Source organism: Oncorhynchus keta, chromosome 25 (assembly GCF_023373465.1).
Source record: "Oncorhynchus keta strain PuntledgeMale-10-30-2019 chromosome 25, Oket_V2, whole genome shotgun sequence".
Classification (NCBI taxonomy): Eukaryota; Metazoa; Chordata; class Actinopteri; order Salmoniformes; family Salmonidae; genus Oncorhynchus; species Oncorhynchus keta.
This window is the reverse complement of record NC_068445.1, coordinates 39222524-39237523: the sequence shown is the minus strand read 5'-3', so window position 1 is coordinate 39237523 and position 15000 is coordinate 39222524. Positions and strand designations below refer to the sequence as shown.

Below are 15000 nucleotides of genomic sequence, written 5' to 3'. Positions count from 1 at the left end.
CTGGGCCCTGTCAGACCTTGGGCCCTGTCAGACCTGGGCCCTGTCAGACCTGGGCCCTGCCAGACCTGGGCCCTGACAGTAAATCTCAGTAAGACAATAATAATGATGTTCCAAAAAAGGTCCAGTCACCAGGACCACAAATACAAATGATATCTAAACACCGTTGCCCTAGAGCACACAAAAAACAATATATATCTCGGCCTAAACATCAGCGCCACAGGTAACTTCCACAAAGCTGTGAACAATCTGAGAGACAAGGCAAGAAGGGCCTTCTGTACCATTAAAAGGAACATAAAATGCAACATACCAATTAGGATGTGGCAAAAAATACTTTAATCAGTTATAGAACCCATTGCCCTTTATGGTTGTGAGGTCTGGGGTCCGTTCACAAACACAAACACACCCCACAGAGCACCAGGAGAGCAACACAATTAGACCCAACCAAATCATGAGAAAAAAAAAGATAATTACTTGACACATTGGAAAGAATTAACAAAAAAACAGAGCAAACTAGAATGCTATTTGGCCCTACACAGAGAGTACACAGCGGCAGAATACCTGACCACTGTGACTGACCCAAAATTAAGGAAAGCTTTGACTATGTACAGACTCAGTGAGCATAGCCTTGCTATTGAGAAAGGCCGCCGTAGGCAGACATGGCTCTCAAGAGAAGACAGGCTATGTGCTCACTGCCCACAAAATGAGGTGGAAACTGAACTGCACTTCCTAACCTCCTGCCCAATGTATGACCATATTAGAGAGACATATTTCCTCAGATTGCACAGATCCACAAAGAATTCGAAAACAAATCCAATTTTGAAAAACTCCCATCTCTACTAGGTGAAATTCCACAGTGTGCCATCACAGCAGCAAGATTTGTGACCTGTTGCCTGTTGACAGCTGGAGAACTGCAAGGAAATCCCATTGTGCCCCACTCAGGAGCCATGACCAATATGACCAATATATATTGTCCTGCTAATGACAGGGTTAATTAATAACCTCTTGGTGTTAGGGGGCAGTATTTTCATTTTTGGAAAAAAAACATTCCCGTTTTAAACAGGATATTTGTCAGGAAAAAATGCTAGAATATGCATATAATTGACAGCTTTGGATAGAAAACACTCTAACGTTTCCAAAACTGAAAAGATATTGTCTGTGAGTATAACAGAACTGATTTTGCAAGCGAAAGCCTGGGAAAAATCCAATCCGGAAGTGCCCCAGGTTTTGAAAGCGCTGCGTTCCAATGACTCCCTATTCAGCTGTGAATGTACCATCAACGAGCTTATGCTTTCTACGTATTCCCCAAGGTCTCTACAGCATTTTGACGTAGTGTTACGCATCTCTGTTGAAGAATAGCCGTAGGCGGCCACATTGCGTAAGTGGTCACATGGTGGCTCCGAGAGAGATTCCCGCGTAAAATACAGAGGTAGCCATTACTCCAATCGGTCCTAGTGAAAAACGAATTGTCCCGACGGATATATTATCGAATAGATATTAGAAAAACACCTTGAGAATGGATTCTAAACAACGTTTGCCATGTTTCTGTCGATATTATGGAGCTAATTTGGAATATTTTTCGGCGTTGTGGTGACCGCAATTTCTGGGCGATTTCTCAGCCAAACGTGAAGAACAAACGGAGCTATTTCGCCTACAAAAATAATCTTTTGGGAAAAATGAACTTTGGCTGTCTACCTGGGAGTCTCGTGAGTGAAAAAATCTGAAGTTCATCAAAGGTAAACAATTTAATTTGATTGCTTTTCCGATTTCCGTGACAAGGTTGCCTACTGCTAGCAAGACATAATGCTATGCTAGGCTATGATAAACTTACACAAATGCTTGTCTAGCGTTGGCTGTAAAGCATATTTTGAAAATCTGAGATGACAGGGTGATTAACAAAAGGCTAAGCTGTGTTCCAATATATTTCACTTGTGATTTTCATGAATAGGAATATTTTCTAGGAAGATTTATGTCCGTTGCATAATGCTAATTAGTGTCAAATGATGACAACGGTCCCGTCCACGGGATGGGGTGTCACTACAGGTTAATAATAGATCTGTGACAATATCCAACGGGCTTTTATACCATTCTAAATTAATAATAATAATAATCACTTTGTTAAAAAAAACAATATTTTGGAGATGATTTTGTTTTCAAATAATATATAATGAGAGAGAAAAATACCACTCTTGAACATGGGTCGAGACATTGTAAATAAAGCCAGTTTGTTATTTATTATTATTTATTTCTGTTTTTATAGGGAGAGAAACCAAAGATCTACAGTCATCTCATGGGTCTCCCAGTCGAGGACAGCACAGGTATTGAACCAGCATCTGTAGAAACACAGCCTGCCCTGCTATGAAGTGTCTTAGACCGTTGCGCCACTCAGGCGCTGTACAACGTGACGGGTCAGGAGTGGCCTACAGTAAGACCAAAATAATCCTAACAAAATAAAATAATAAAAACCTTAGTGTAACAGCAGTTTTAGTAAGTAATACTGAAGTCGTGCACAATTATCAGTTTCTATTGAGGTTTATGTGGCTCATTCCTTGTCAGTTAGAGACACAGTAGGACCCAAAAGCATAAACAGTGCTCTAACTCCCCCTTGTGGTGGTCTGGAGCAATGTGGTGACGCAGGGTACCGTACTAAACCACAAATTAAGTCCCACAGCATAATCACAAACTTTTAGTGGAGCAACCACTGTACAACCTCAAAACAATATGACTATTAGTGGGTCTATCATGCACAACGTTAGAGGTATAAAAGTGTGTGGCTAGAGGGGCCAACAGTGTCTGATAGGTGAAACAATACAGTTGTAGACCAGGCCCATTAAAGCTATGTCTCAGTCCAGTCTCAGTCCAGTCTCCAGTCCAGTCTCAGTCCAGTCTCAGACCAGTCTCAGTCCAGTCTCAGTCCAGTCTCAGTCCAGTCTCAGACCAGTCTCAGTCCAGTCTCAGTCCAGTCTCAGTCCAGTCTCAGACCAGTCTCAGACCAGTCTCAGTCCAGTCTCAGTCCAGTCTCAGACCAGTCTCAGACCAGTCTCAGACCAGTCTCAGTCCAGTCTCAGTCCAGTCTCAGACCAGTCTCAGTCCAGTCTCAGTCCAGTCTCAGACCAGTCTCAGTCCAGTCTCAGACCAGTCTCAGTCCAGTCTCAGACCAGTCTCAGTCCAGTCTCAGTCCAGTCTCAGACCAGTCTCAGTCCAGTCTCAGTCCAGTCTCAGTCCAGTCTCAGTCCAGTCTCAGACCAGTCTCAGTCCAGTCTCAGTCCAGTCTCAGACCAGTCTCAGACCAGTCTCAGACCAGTCTCAGTCCAGTCTCAGTCCAGTCTCAGACCAGTCTCAGACCAGTCTCAGACCAGTCTCAGTCCAGTCTCAGACCAGTCTCAGACCAGTCTCAGTCCAGTCTCAGTCCAGTCTCAGTCCAGTCTCAGACCAGTCTCAGTCCAGTCTCAGTCCAGTCTCAGACCAGTCTCAGACCAGTCTCAGACCAGTCTCAGACCAGTCTCAGTCCAGTCTCAGTCCAGTCTCAGACCAGTCTCAGTCCAGTCTCAGTCCAGTCTCAGTCCAGTCTCAGTCCTGTCAGCCATAGAACACCATTGTTTCTGTTTTGTCTGCTTGACTGAAACAACAGCAGAGAAAGAGCAACTGCTTTAATAGATCCCTGTCCTTCGTTTCATAGATACACTCCTCCTCCTCTTCCTCCTGTTCTACCCTTCTGTCCAGTTATCTCCTTCTAATGTCACTTTACATTCTTCTGTAACCTTGTCTTTCTCCTCTTTGGCATTCCCTTCCTCTCTCCTTTCCATCTCCTCCTGTCGTCTCTCTCTTTTCATCAACTTTCTCTCGCCATCTTCCTTTTCCCCCTTCCTGTATCCTCTCCAGAACGGGGTAGCTCCTGTCTGACCCATTGACATGCCCTCTCTAAGGACCATTCTCCCCTCAGCTCACCTCTGCCCTCCCCCTCCCCCACCCCCTCACCCTCCAACCTACTCGTTCTCCCCTGTGGTGTGTATTTCCTGTGTTTAGCGTGACAACCATCTTTCTCTCACTGTACCCTCCCACTCCCCCCTTCCTGTGTGTGTGTTGTTTCCTGTCTGTTTCCCAATGCAGGCCTGCCTTTCAACTTCCCCCTCTCCTCTCCTTAATGATATACCTCTCCTCAACTTTCCCCTCAATGATATAATTCTCCTCAACTTCCCCTTCAATTATATAATTCTCCTCAACTTCCCCCTCTCCTCTCCTCAATTATATACTTCTCCTCAACTTCCCCCTCTCCTCTCCTTAATGATATACTTACCCTCAACTTTCCCTACACCTCTCTCGCTCTTTTCCCTCTCTTCTCTCCTCTTCTCCCTCTCTTCTATCCTCCCTGTGTCTTCTCCCTCCCTCTCATCTCCCCCTCTCCTCCCTCCCTCCCTTCTCCCTCTCCTCTCCATTCCCTTCTCCTCTCTCCCACCTCCTCCTCTCTTCTCCTCTCATGTTCTCTCCTCTCTTCTCCCATCTCCTATCCTCTACCTTCTCCTCTCCCCTCTCTTCTCCCCTCCCCTCTCCTTCTCTCCTCTCTTCCCCCCTCCCCTCTCTTCTCTCCCTCTCTCCTCTCAACTCTTATTTCTTGTGTAGTTTCCCTAGAATGTCAGACCCACCCTCACCTTCTCCTCTCCTCCCCCCTCTCCTATCCTCTCCTCTCCCCTCTCAACTCTTATTTCTTGTGTAGTTTCCCTAGAATGTCAGACCAACCCTCTCGGAGCACGACTCTCTCGTACGCGGGGAAGCGTGTGGCGACGGGCGTAGCGCTGACGTCCTCTCTGCTCTTCCTCAGCTCCTTTCTCTTGGCTGCCCTTTGACCCCTCAGGCGCCAGAAGTCAGCCCGGTCCGTCCCAGCGGCCTTATGGGAGTTCTGGACGCTCGCCATCTGGTCAGCCCTGGGAGGGAGGGAGGGAGAGGGAGGGGGAGAGAGAGAGAGACCAACAAAGTATGACCATATTAGAGACACATATTTCCCTCAGATTACACAGATCCACAAAGAATTTGATAACAAATCCAATTTTGATAAACTCCCATCTCTACTAGGTGAAATTCCACAGTGTGCCATCACAGCAGCAAGATTTGTGACCTGTTGCCTCAAGAAAAGGGCAACCAGTGAAGAACAAACACCATATTTATCTTTTTTATTTTCTCTTTTTTACTTTAACTATTTGCATCATTACAACACTGTATGTAGACATAATATGACATTTGAAATGTCTATTATTTTTATTGTTTATTTCACTTTTGTTTATTATTTTACTTGCTTTGGCAATGTTAACATAAGTTTCCCATACCAAAAAAGCCCCTTGAATTGAACTGAGAGAGAGAGGGCATGAAAGAGACAGGGGAGAGAGTTTGAGACACTTGGTGAGACGGGGCAGAACAGAACAGAAAGTGATGAGAGATGAGGAGTGGTCAAGAGAAAGAAATTGTGAGGGAAGAGGGGGATGAGGAGACAGGATGATGAGAGGGAGAGAAGGAGGGAAGAGAGGAATGAGGAGACAGGATGGTGAGAGGGGGAGAAGGAGGGGATGAGGAGACAGGATGATGAGAGGGAGAGAAGGAGGGAAGAGGGGGATGAGGAGACAGGATGATGAGAGGGAGAGAAGGAGGGAAGAGGGGGGTGAGGAGACAGGATGATGAGAGTGAGAGAAGGAGGGGATGAGGAGACAGGATGGTGAGAGGGAGAGAAGGAGGGAATGAGGAGACAGGATGGTGAGAGGGAGAGAAGGAGGGATGAGGAGACAGGATGGTGAGAGGGAGAGAAGGAGGGAATGAGGAGACAGGATGGTGAGAGGGAGAGAAGGAGGGGATGAGGAGACAGGATGGTGAGAGGGAGAGAAGGAGGGGATGGAGACAGGATGGTGAGGGAGAGAAGGGGGATGAGTGACAGTATGGTGAGGGAGAGAAGGAGGGATGAGGAGACAGTATGGTGAGAGGGAGAGAAGGAGGGAATGAGGAGACAGTATGGTGAGAGGGAGAGAAGGAGGGAATGAGGAGACAGGATGGTGAGAGGGAGAGAAGGAGGGGATGAGGAGACAGTATGGTGAGAGGGAGAGAAGGAGGGAATGAGGAGACAGTATGGTGAGAGGGAGAGAGGGAAGAGGGGGGATGAGGAGACAGGATGGTGAGAGGGAGAGGGGATGAGGAGACAGGATGGTGAGAGGGAGAGAAGGAGGGGATGAGGAGACAGTATGGTGAGAGGGAGAGAAGGAGGGGATGAGGAGACAGGATGGTGAGAGGGAGAGAAGGAGGGAATGAGGAGACAGTATGGTGAGAGGGAGAGAAGGAGGGGATGAGGAGACAGTATGGTGAGAGGGAGAGAAGGAGGGGATGAGGAGACAGGATGGTGAGAGGGAGAGAAGGAGGGGATGAGGAGACAGTATGGTGAGAGGGAGAGAAGGAGGGGATGAGGAGACAGTATGGTGAGAGGGAGAGAAGGAGGGGATGAGGAGACAGTATGGTGAGAGGGAGAGAAGGAGGGGATGAGGAGACAGTATGGTGAGAGGGAGAGAAGGAGGGGATGAGGAGACAGTATGGTGAGAGGGAGAGAAGGAGGGAATGAGGAGACAGTATGGTGAGAGGGAGAGAAGGAGGGAATGAGGAGACAGGATGGTGAGAGGGAGAGAAGGAGGGGATGAGGAGACAGTATGGTGAGAGGGAGAGAAGGAGGGAATGAGGAGACAGTATGGTGAGAGGGAGAGAAGGAGGGGATGAGGAGACAGGATGGTGAGAGGGAGAGAAGGAGGGATGAGGAGACAGGATGGTGAGAGGGAGAGAAGGAGGGGATGAGGAGACAGGATGGTGAGAGGGAGAGAAGGAGGGGATGAGGAGACAGTATGGTGAGAGGGAGAGAAGGAGGGAATGAGGAGACAGTATGGTGAGAGGGAGAGAAGGAGGGAATGAGGAGACAGGATGGTGAGAGGGAGAGAAGGAGGGGATGAGGAGACAGTATGGTGAGAGGGAGAGAAGGAGGGAATGAGGAGACAGTATGGTGAGAGGGAGAGAAGGAGGGATGAGGAGACAGGATGGTGAGAGGGAGAGAAGGAGGGATGAGGAGACAGGATGGTGAGAGGGAGAGAAGGAGGGGATGAGGAGACAGGATGGTGAGAGGGAGAGAAGGAGGGGATGAGGAGACAGGATGGTGAGAGGGAGAGAAGGAGGGGATGAGGAGACAGTATGGTGAGAGGGAGAGAAGGAGGGAAGAGGAGACAGGATGGTGAGAGGGAGAGAAGGAGGGGATGAGGAGACAGGATGGTGAGAGGGAGAGAAGGAGGAATGAGGAGACAGTATGGTGAGAGGAGGAAGGGGGATGAGGAGACAGGATGGTGAGAGGGAGAGAAGGGGGATGAGGAGACAGGATGGTGAGAGGGAGAGAAGGAGGGGATGAGGAGACAGGATGGTGAGAGGGAGGGAATGAAGGGATGGTGAGAGGGAGAGAAGGAGGGGATGAGGAGACAGGATGGTGAGAGGGAGAGAAGGAGGGAATGAGGAGACAGGATGGTGAGAGGGAGAGAAGGAGGGGATGAGGAGACAGGATGGTGAGAGGGAGAGAAGGAGGGATGAGGAGACAGGATGGTGAGAGGGAGAGAAGGAGGGGATGAGGAGACAGGATGGTGAGAGGGAGAGAAGGAGGGAATGAGGAGACAGGATGGTGAGAGGGAGAGAAGGAGGGGATGAGGAGACAGTATGGTGAGAGGGAGAGAAGGAGGGAATGAGGAGACAGGATGGTGAGAGGGAGAGAAGGGGGATGAGGAGACAGGATGGTGAGAGGGAGAGAAGGAGGGGATGAGGAGACAGGATGGTGAGAGGGAGACAGGATGGTGAGAGGGAGAGAAGGAGGGATGAGGAGACAGGATGGTGAGAGGGAGAGAAGGAGGGAAGAGGAATGAGGGGAGAGGGGGAGAAGGAGGGATGAGGAGACAGGATGGTGAGAGGGATGATGAGAGGGAGGAAGGGGGAAGATGAGGAGACAGGATGGTGAGAGGGGATGAGGAGACAGGATGGTGAGAGGGAGGAAGGAGGGATGAGGAGACAGGATGGTGAGAGGGAGAGAAGGAGGGATGAGGAGACAGGATGGTGAGAGGGAGAGAGGGGGATGAGGAGACAGGATGGTGAGAGGGAGAGAAGGAGGGATGAGGAGACAGGATGGTGAGAGGGAGAGAAGGAGGGATGAGGAGACAGGATGGTGAGAGGGAGAGAAGGAGGGATGAGGAGACAGGATGGGAGAGGAGAGAAGGAGGGAATGAGAGAGACAGGAGAGAGGGAGAGAAGGAGGGATGAGGAGACAGGATGGTGAGAGGGAGAGAAGGAGGGAATGAGGAGGCAGGTGAGAGGGAGAGGGAGGGATGAGGAGACAGGATGGTGAGAGGGAGAGAAGGGGGATGAGGAGACAGGATGGTGAGAGGGGAGAAGGAGGGAAGGAGACAGGATGGTGAGAGGGAGAGAAGGAGGGGATGAGGAGACAGGATGGTGAGAGGGAGAGAAGGAGGGGATGAGGAGACAGTATGGGATGGTGAGGGGAGAGAAGGGGATGAGGAGACAGGATGGTGAGAGGGAGAGAAGGAGGAAGGATGAGGAGACAGGATGGTGAGAGGGAGAGAGGAGGGGATGAGGAGACAGGATGGTGAGAGGGAGAGAAGGAGGGGATGAGGAGACAGGATGGTGAGAGGGAGAGAAGGAGGGGATGAGGAGACAGGATGGTGAGAGGGAGAGAAGGAGGGAATGAGGAGACAGTATGGTGAGAGGGAGAGAAGGAGGGATGAGGAGACAGGATGGTGAGAGGGAGAGAAGGATGAGGAGACAGGATGAGGGGAGACAGGATGGTGAGAGGGAGAGAAGGAGGGATGAGGAGACAGGGGAGAGGGAGAGAAGGAGGGGATGAGGAGACAGGATGAGGAGACAGTATGGTGAGAGGGAGAGGGAGGGATGAGGAGACAGGATGGTGAGAGGGAGAGAAGGAGGGGATGAGGAGACAGTATGAGGAGACAGGATGGTATGGTGAGAGGGAGAGAAGGAGGGGATGAGGAGACAGGATGAGAGAGGGAGAGAAGGAGGGATGAGGAGACAGGATGGTGAGAGGGAGAGAAGGAGGGATGAGGAGACAGGATGGTGAGAGGGAGAGAAGGAGGGATGAGGAGACAGGATGGTGAGAGGGAGAGAAGGAGGGGATGAGGAGACAGGATGGTGAGAGGGAGAGAAGGAGGGGATGAGGAGACAGTATGGTGAGAGGGAGAGAAGGAGGGAATGAGGAGACAGGATGGTGAGAGGGAGAGAAGGGGGATGAGGAGACAGGATGGTGAGAGGGAGAGAAGGAGGGGATGAGGAGACAGGAGAGGGAGAGAAGGAGGGAATGAGGAGACAGGATGGGAGGGAGAGAAGGAGGGGTGAGAGGGAGAGAAGGAGGGGATGAGGAGACAGGATGGTGAGAGGGAGAGAAGGAGGGGATGAGGAGACAGTATGGTGAGAGGGAGAGAAGGAGGGGATGAGGAGACAGGATGGTGAGAGGGAGAGAAGGAGGGGATGAGGAGACAGGATGGTGAGAGGGAGAGAAGGAGGGAAGAGGAGACAGGATGGTGAGAGGGAGAGAAGGAGGGGATGAGGAGACAGGATGGTGAGAGGGAGAGAAGGAGGGAATGAGGAGACAGTATGGTGAGAGGGAGAGAAGGGGGGATGAGGAGACAGGATGGTGAGAGAAGGGGGGATTGGTGAGAGGGAGAGAAGGAGGGGATGAGGAGACAGGATGGTGAGAGGGGAGAGAAGGAGGGAATGAGGAGACAGGATGGTGAGAGGGAGAGAAGGAGGGGATGAAGACAGATGGTGAGAGGGAGAGAAGGAGGGGATGAGGAGACAGGATGGTGAGAGAGAGAGAGAAGGAGGGGATGAGGAGACAGGATGGTGAGAGGGAGAGAAGGAGGGAATGAGGAGACAGGATGGTGAGAGGGAGAGAAGGAGGGATGAGGAGACAGGATGGTGAGAGGGAGAGAAGGAAGACAGGAAGAGGGAGAGAAGGGGGGATGAGAGACAGGATGGTGAGAGGGAGAGAAGGAGGGGATGAGGAGACAGGATGGTGAGAGGGAGAGAAGGAGGGGATGAGGAGACAGGATGGTGAGAGGGAGAGAAGGAGGGATGAGGAGACAGGATGGTGAGAGGGAGAGAAGGAGGGAAGAGAGGGAATGAGGAGACAGGATGGTGAGAGGGGGAGAAGGAGGGGATGAGGAGACAGGATGATGAGAGGGAGAGAAGGAGGGAAGAGGGGGATGAGGAGACAGGATGATGAGAGGGAGAGAAGGAGGGAAGAGGGGGGTGAGGAGACAGGATGATGAGAGTGAGAGAATGAGGGGATGAGGAGACAGGATGGTGAGAGGGAGAGAAGGAGGGAATGAGGAGACAGGATGGTGAGAGGGAGGGAAGGAGGGGATGAGGAGACAGGATGGTGAGAGGGAGAGAAGGAGGGGATGAGGAGACAGGATGGTGAGAGGGAGAGAAGGAGGGAATGAGGAGACAGTATGGTGAGAGGGAGAGAAGGAGGGGAATGAGGAGACAGGATGGTGAGAGGGAGAGAAGGAGGGGATGAGGAGACAGGATGGTGAGAGGGAGAGAAGGAGGGGATGAGGAGACAGTATGGTGAGAGGGAGAGAAGGAGGGGATGAGGAGACAGGATGGTGAGAGGGAGAGAAGGAGGGATGAGGAGACAGGATGGTGAGAGGGAGAGAAGGAGGGGATGAGGAGACAGGATGGTGAGAGGGAGAGAAGGAGGGGATGAGGAGACAGGATGGTGAGAGGGAGAGAAGGAGGGAAGATGAGGAGACAGGATGGTGAGAGGGAGAGAAGGAGGGGATGAGGAGACAGGATGGTGAGAGGGAGAGAAGGAGGGGATGAGGAGACAGGATGGTGAGAGGGAGAGAAGGAGGGGATGAGGAGACAGGATGGTGAGAGGGAGAGAAGGGGGATGAGGAGACAGGATGGTGAGAGGGAGAGAAGGAGGGAAGAGGGGGATGAGGAGACAGGATGGTGAGAGGGAGAGAAGGAGGGGATGAGGAGACAGGATGGTGAGAGGGAGAGAAGGAGGGGATGAGGAGACAGTATGGTGAGAGGGAGAGAAGGAGGGATGAGGAGACAGGATGGTGAGAGGGAGAGAAGGAGGGATGAGGAGACAGTATGGTGAGAGGGAGAGAAGGAGGGGATGAGGAGACAGGATGGTGAGAGGGAGAGAAGGAGGGGATGAGGAGACAGGATGGTGAGAGGGAGAGAAGGAGGGGATGAGGAGACAGTATGGTGAGAGGGAGAGAAGGAGGGGATGAGGAGACAGGATGGTGAGAGGGAGAGATTGTGGTGAGAGGGAGAGAAGGAGGGGATGAGGAGACAGGACAAGGGGAGAGAAGGAGGGGATGAGGAGACAGGATGGTGAGAGGGAGAGAAGGAGGGGATGAGGAGACAGTATGTGAGGAGACAGTGGTGAGAGGGAGAGAAGGAGGGGATGAGGAGACAGTATGGTGAGAGGGAGAGAAGGAGGGGATGAGGAGACAGGATGGTGAGAGGAGAGAAGGAGGGGATGAGGAGACAGTATGGTGAGAGGGAGAGAAGGAGGGATGAGGAGACAGGATGGTGAGAGGGAGAGAAGGAGGGGATGAGGAGACAGTATGGTGAGAGGGAGAGAAGGAGGAAGAGGAGACAGGATGGTGAGAGGGGAGAGAAGGAGGGGATGAGGAGACAGGATGGTGAGAGGGAGAGAAGGAGGGAATGAGGAGACAGTATGGTGAGAGGGAGAGAAGGGGGATGAGGAGACAGATGATTGAGGAGACAGGATGGTGAGAGGGAGAGAAGGAGGGGATGAGGAGACAGGATGGTGAGAGGGAAGAAGGAGGGAATGAGGAGACAGGATGGTGAGAGGGAGAGAAGGAGGGGATGAGGAGACAGGATGGTGAGAGGGAGAGAAGGAGGAATGAGGAGACAGGATGGTGAGAGGGAGAGAAGGAGGGGATGAGGAGACAGGATGGTGAGAGGGAGAGAAGGAGGGATGAGGAGACAGGATGGTGAGAGGGAGAGAAGGAGGGGATGAGGAGACAGGATGGTGAGGAGACAGGAGGGAATGAGGAGACAGGATGGTGAGAGGGAGAGAAGGAGGGGATGAGGAGACAGTATGGTGAGAGGGAGAGAAGGAGGGGATGAGGAGACAGGATGGTGAGAGGGAGAGAAGGGGGATGAGGAGACAGGATGGTGAGAGGGAGAGAAGGAGGGGATGAGGAGACAGGATGGTGAGAGAGGGAGAGAAGGAGGGGATGAGGAGACAGGATGGTGAGAGGGAGAGAAGGAGGGATGAGGAGACAGGATGGTTTGGAGGGAAGAGGGGGGGATGAGGAGACAGGATGGTGAGAGGGAGAGAAGGAGGGGATGAGGAGACAGGATGGTGAGAGGGAGAGAAGGAAGAGGGGATGAGGAGACAGGATGTTTGAGAAGGAGGGGATGAGGAGACAGGATGGTGAGAGGGAGAGGGAAGGAGGGATGAGGAGACAGGATGGTGAGAGGGAGAGAAGGAGGGGATGAGGAGACAGGATGGTGAGAGGGAGAGAAGGAGGGGATGAGGAGACAGGATAGAGGGAGAGGGGGATGAGGAGGGGGATGAGGAGACAGGATGGTGAGAGGGAGAGAAGGAGGGATGAGGAGACAGTGGTGAGAGGGAGAAAGGAGGGAAGAGGGGGGTGAGGAGACAGGATGGTGAGAGGGATTCCAGGATGGTGAGAGGGAGAGAAGGAGGGAAGAGGGGGATGAGGAGACAGGATGGTAAGAGGGAGAGAAGGAGGGGATGAGGAGACAGGATGGTGAGAGGGAGGGAAGGAGGGGATGAGGAGACAGGATGGTGAGAGGGAGAGAAGGAGGGAATGAGGAGACAGTATGGTGAGAGGGAGAGAAGGAGGGGATGAGGAGACAGGATGGTGAGATGAAGAGGACAGTATGCTAGAGTTATAAGAGAGTAAGTTAGTGCGGGAGATGAAGACAGATGAACCAAGACAGGTGTGTTTACAATACAAAATAGATATGAAAATAGTTTCAGTTTGTGTGTGTGTGTGAAGTGTGTGTGTGTGTGTGTGTGTGTGTGTGTGTGTGTGTGTGTGTGTGTGTGAAGTGTGTGTGTGTGTGTGTAGGGATCAAAGTTGAGAGACAGTGTGTGATCGAGGAGTCTGTAAGACAGAGAGAAGAGTGTCACAGAGCCCTCCTGAACTGTCATCACGGACACCTGTCCCCTGTTCCCACTGATTGTATGTGTATATCTGCGCCCTTCTGTTCACCTGTGATGCTGTTGATTATTGTTACAAGGTCCGTTGGTACTGTGAGGACCTGTGCTGTGTGTTTTGGGCTTTCGTGCCCTTGTGGATTGTGCAGATGATTACGGGTTTCGTCCCACCTGATAATCATGGCACGCTTGTGTTATTTATTCGAGGTGCTCCTCACTCTTTTGTTAGGGTTACTACCCTATATTTTGTTATGTGTTTGTTTGGTCTTCGTCCCCTTGCCTTTATGCCGTAATTGAGGTACAGTTTAAAAAAACGATTACGCATTCCTGCGTCTGTCTCCCGAATCTCTTCATACCAACGTGACAGAGAGAGATGGTACTGATGTGACTGAACACTCCCCTAACAGTCAACTGATGGCCAGGGAATCTTCTATCTGTCCTCGAAAAGTTACTATAGCAGGGCCAAATCCTGTCTTCAGAAACTCTCATTTAGTTTCCTCCCAGTTCATTATGGATGATGCCTTAGGGATGATTACCTGTCCATTATGGATGATGCTTTAGGGATGATTACCTGTTCATTATGGATGATGCCTTAGGGGCAATTACCTGTCCATTATGGATGATGCCTTAGGGATGATTACCTGTCCATTATGGATGATGCTTTAGGGGATTACCTGTTCATTATGGATGATGCTTTAGGGATGATTACCTGTTCATTATGGATGATGCTTTAGGGATGATTACCTGTTCATTATGGATGATGCCTTAGGGATGATTACCTGCTCTTGTTGGGGATGATGCCCTTCTCTAGCAGCTGTTTGTCCTTGCCGGTGCGGATGGCCAGCCAGTTGCCCAGCTTGCCGTCGTAGAGGGTGTCCACCACCTTAAAGATCTCCCCTCTGGAGAAAGCCAGGCTCTGGGGGGCCTCCCGTTCATACTCAAAATGAGTCCTGATAAAGAAGGAGTCCCCACGACCCGACGCCAGGATGTCATTGTAGACTGGAGAAAGGGAGGGGGGAGAGGGGGAGGAAAAGAGAAAGAGAGATCAGGCTTCACTCCCTGATTCCCTCCCTGCTCATACTACTAACTGTAGACCAGTAGCAGAGGAGGCTGCTGAGGGGAGAAGGGCTTGTAATATTGTCTGGAATGGTGTCCATGGAATGTTTGATATACTACTCTATTTATTCCATTCTAACCATTACCATTCAGTCCCCATGCTCTACAGATCACACTGGTAGACCTGTACCCCAGAGGCACTATCTCACACCATGGAGAGATAAGGATGAGGAGAGAGAGGAGAGAGAGAGAGAGAGAGAGAGAGAGAGAGAGAGAGAGAGAGAGAGAGAGAGATAGAGAGAGAAGAGAGGAGAGAGAGAGAGAGAGGAGAGAGAGAGAGAGAGAGAGGAGAGAGAGAGAGAGGGAGAGAGATAGAGAGAGAGGGAGAGAGATAGAGAGAGACAGAGAGAGAGAGAGAGACAGAGAGAGAGAGAGAAAGAGAGGAAGAGAGACGCACAGCACACTGACACAGCTACTACAGACACACAGCACAGCACCACAGCTACTACAGACACCCAGCACACCGATACAGCTACTACAGACACACAGCACAGTGACACAGCTACTACAGACACACAGCACACCGACACAGCTACTACAGACACACAGCACACAAACACAGCTACTACAGACACACAGCACACCGACACAGCTACTACAGACACACAGCACACCGACACAGCTAT

The 15000-nt window shown here is 51.3% G+C and overlaps 1 protein-coding gene across 5 annotated transcripts in view; it reads right to left on the bottom strand.

Annotated features, from left to right (window-relative positions):
* The window catches only part of LOC118377180 (tight junction protein ZO-2-like), a 213018-nt gene that overhangs the window by 17546 nt on the left and 180472 nt on the right, over positions 1 to 15000 (bottom strand). For all 5 annotated transcript variants that reach the window (XM_052479301.1, XM_052479303.1, XM_052479304.1 and 2 more), the window contains 2 exons: positions 14038 to 14257; positions 4735 to 4919 (listed from right to left, as the gene is read on the bottom strand). In XM_052479301.1, coding sequence (XP_052335261.1) covers positions 4735 to 4919; positions 14038 to 14257 — 405 coding nt within the window. The remainder of the gene's footprint in view (positions 1 to 4734; positions 4920 to 14037; positions 14258 to 15000) is intronic.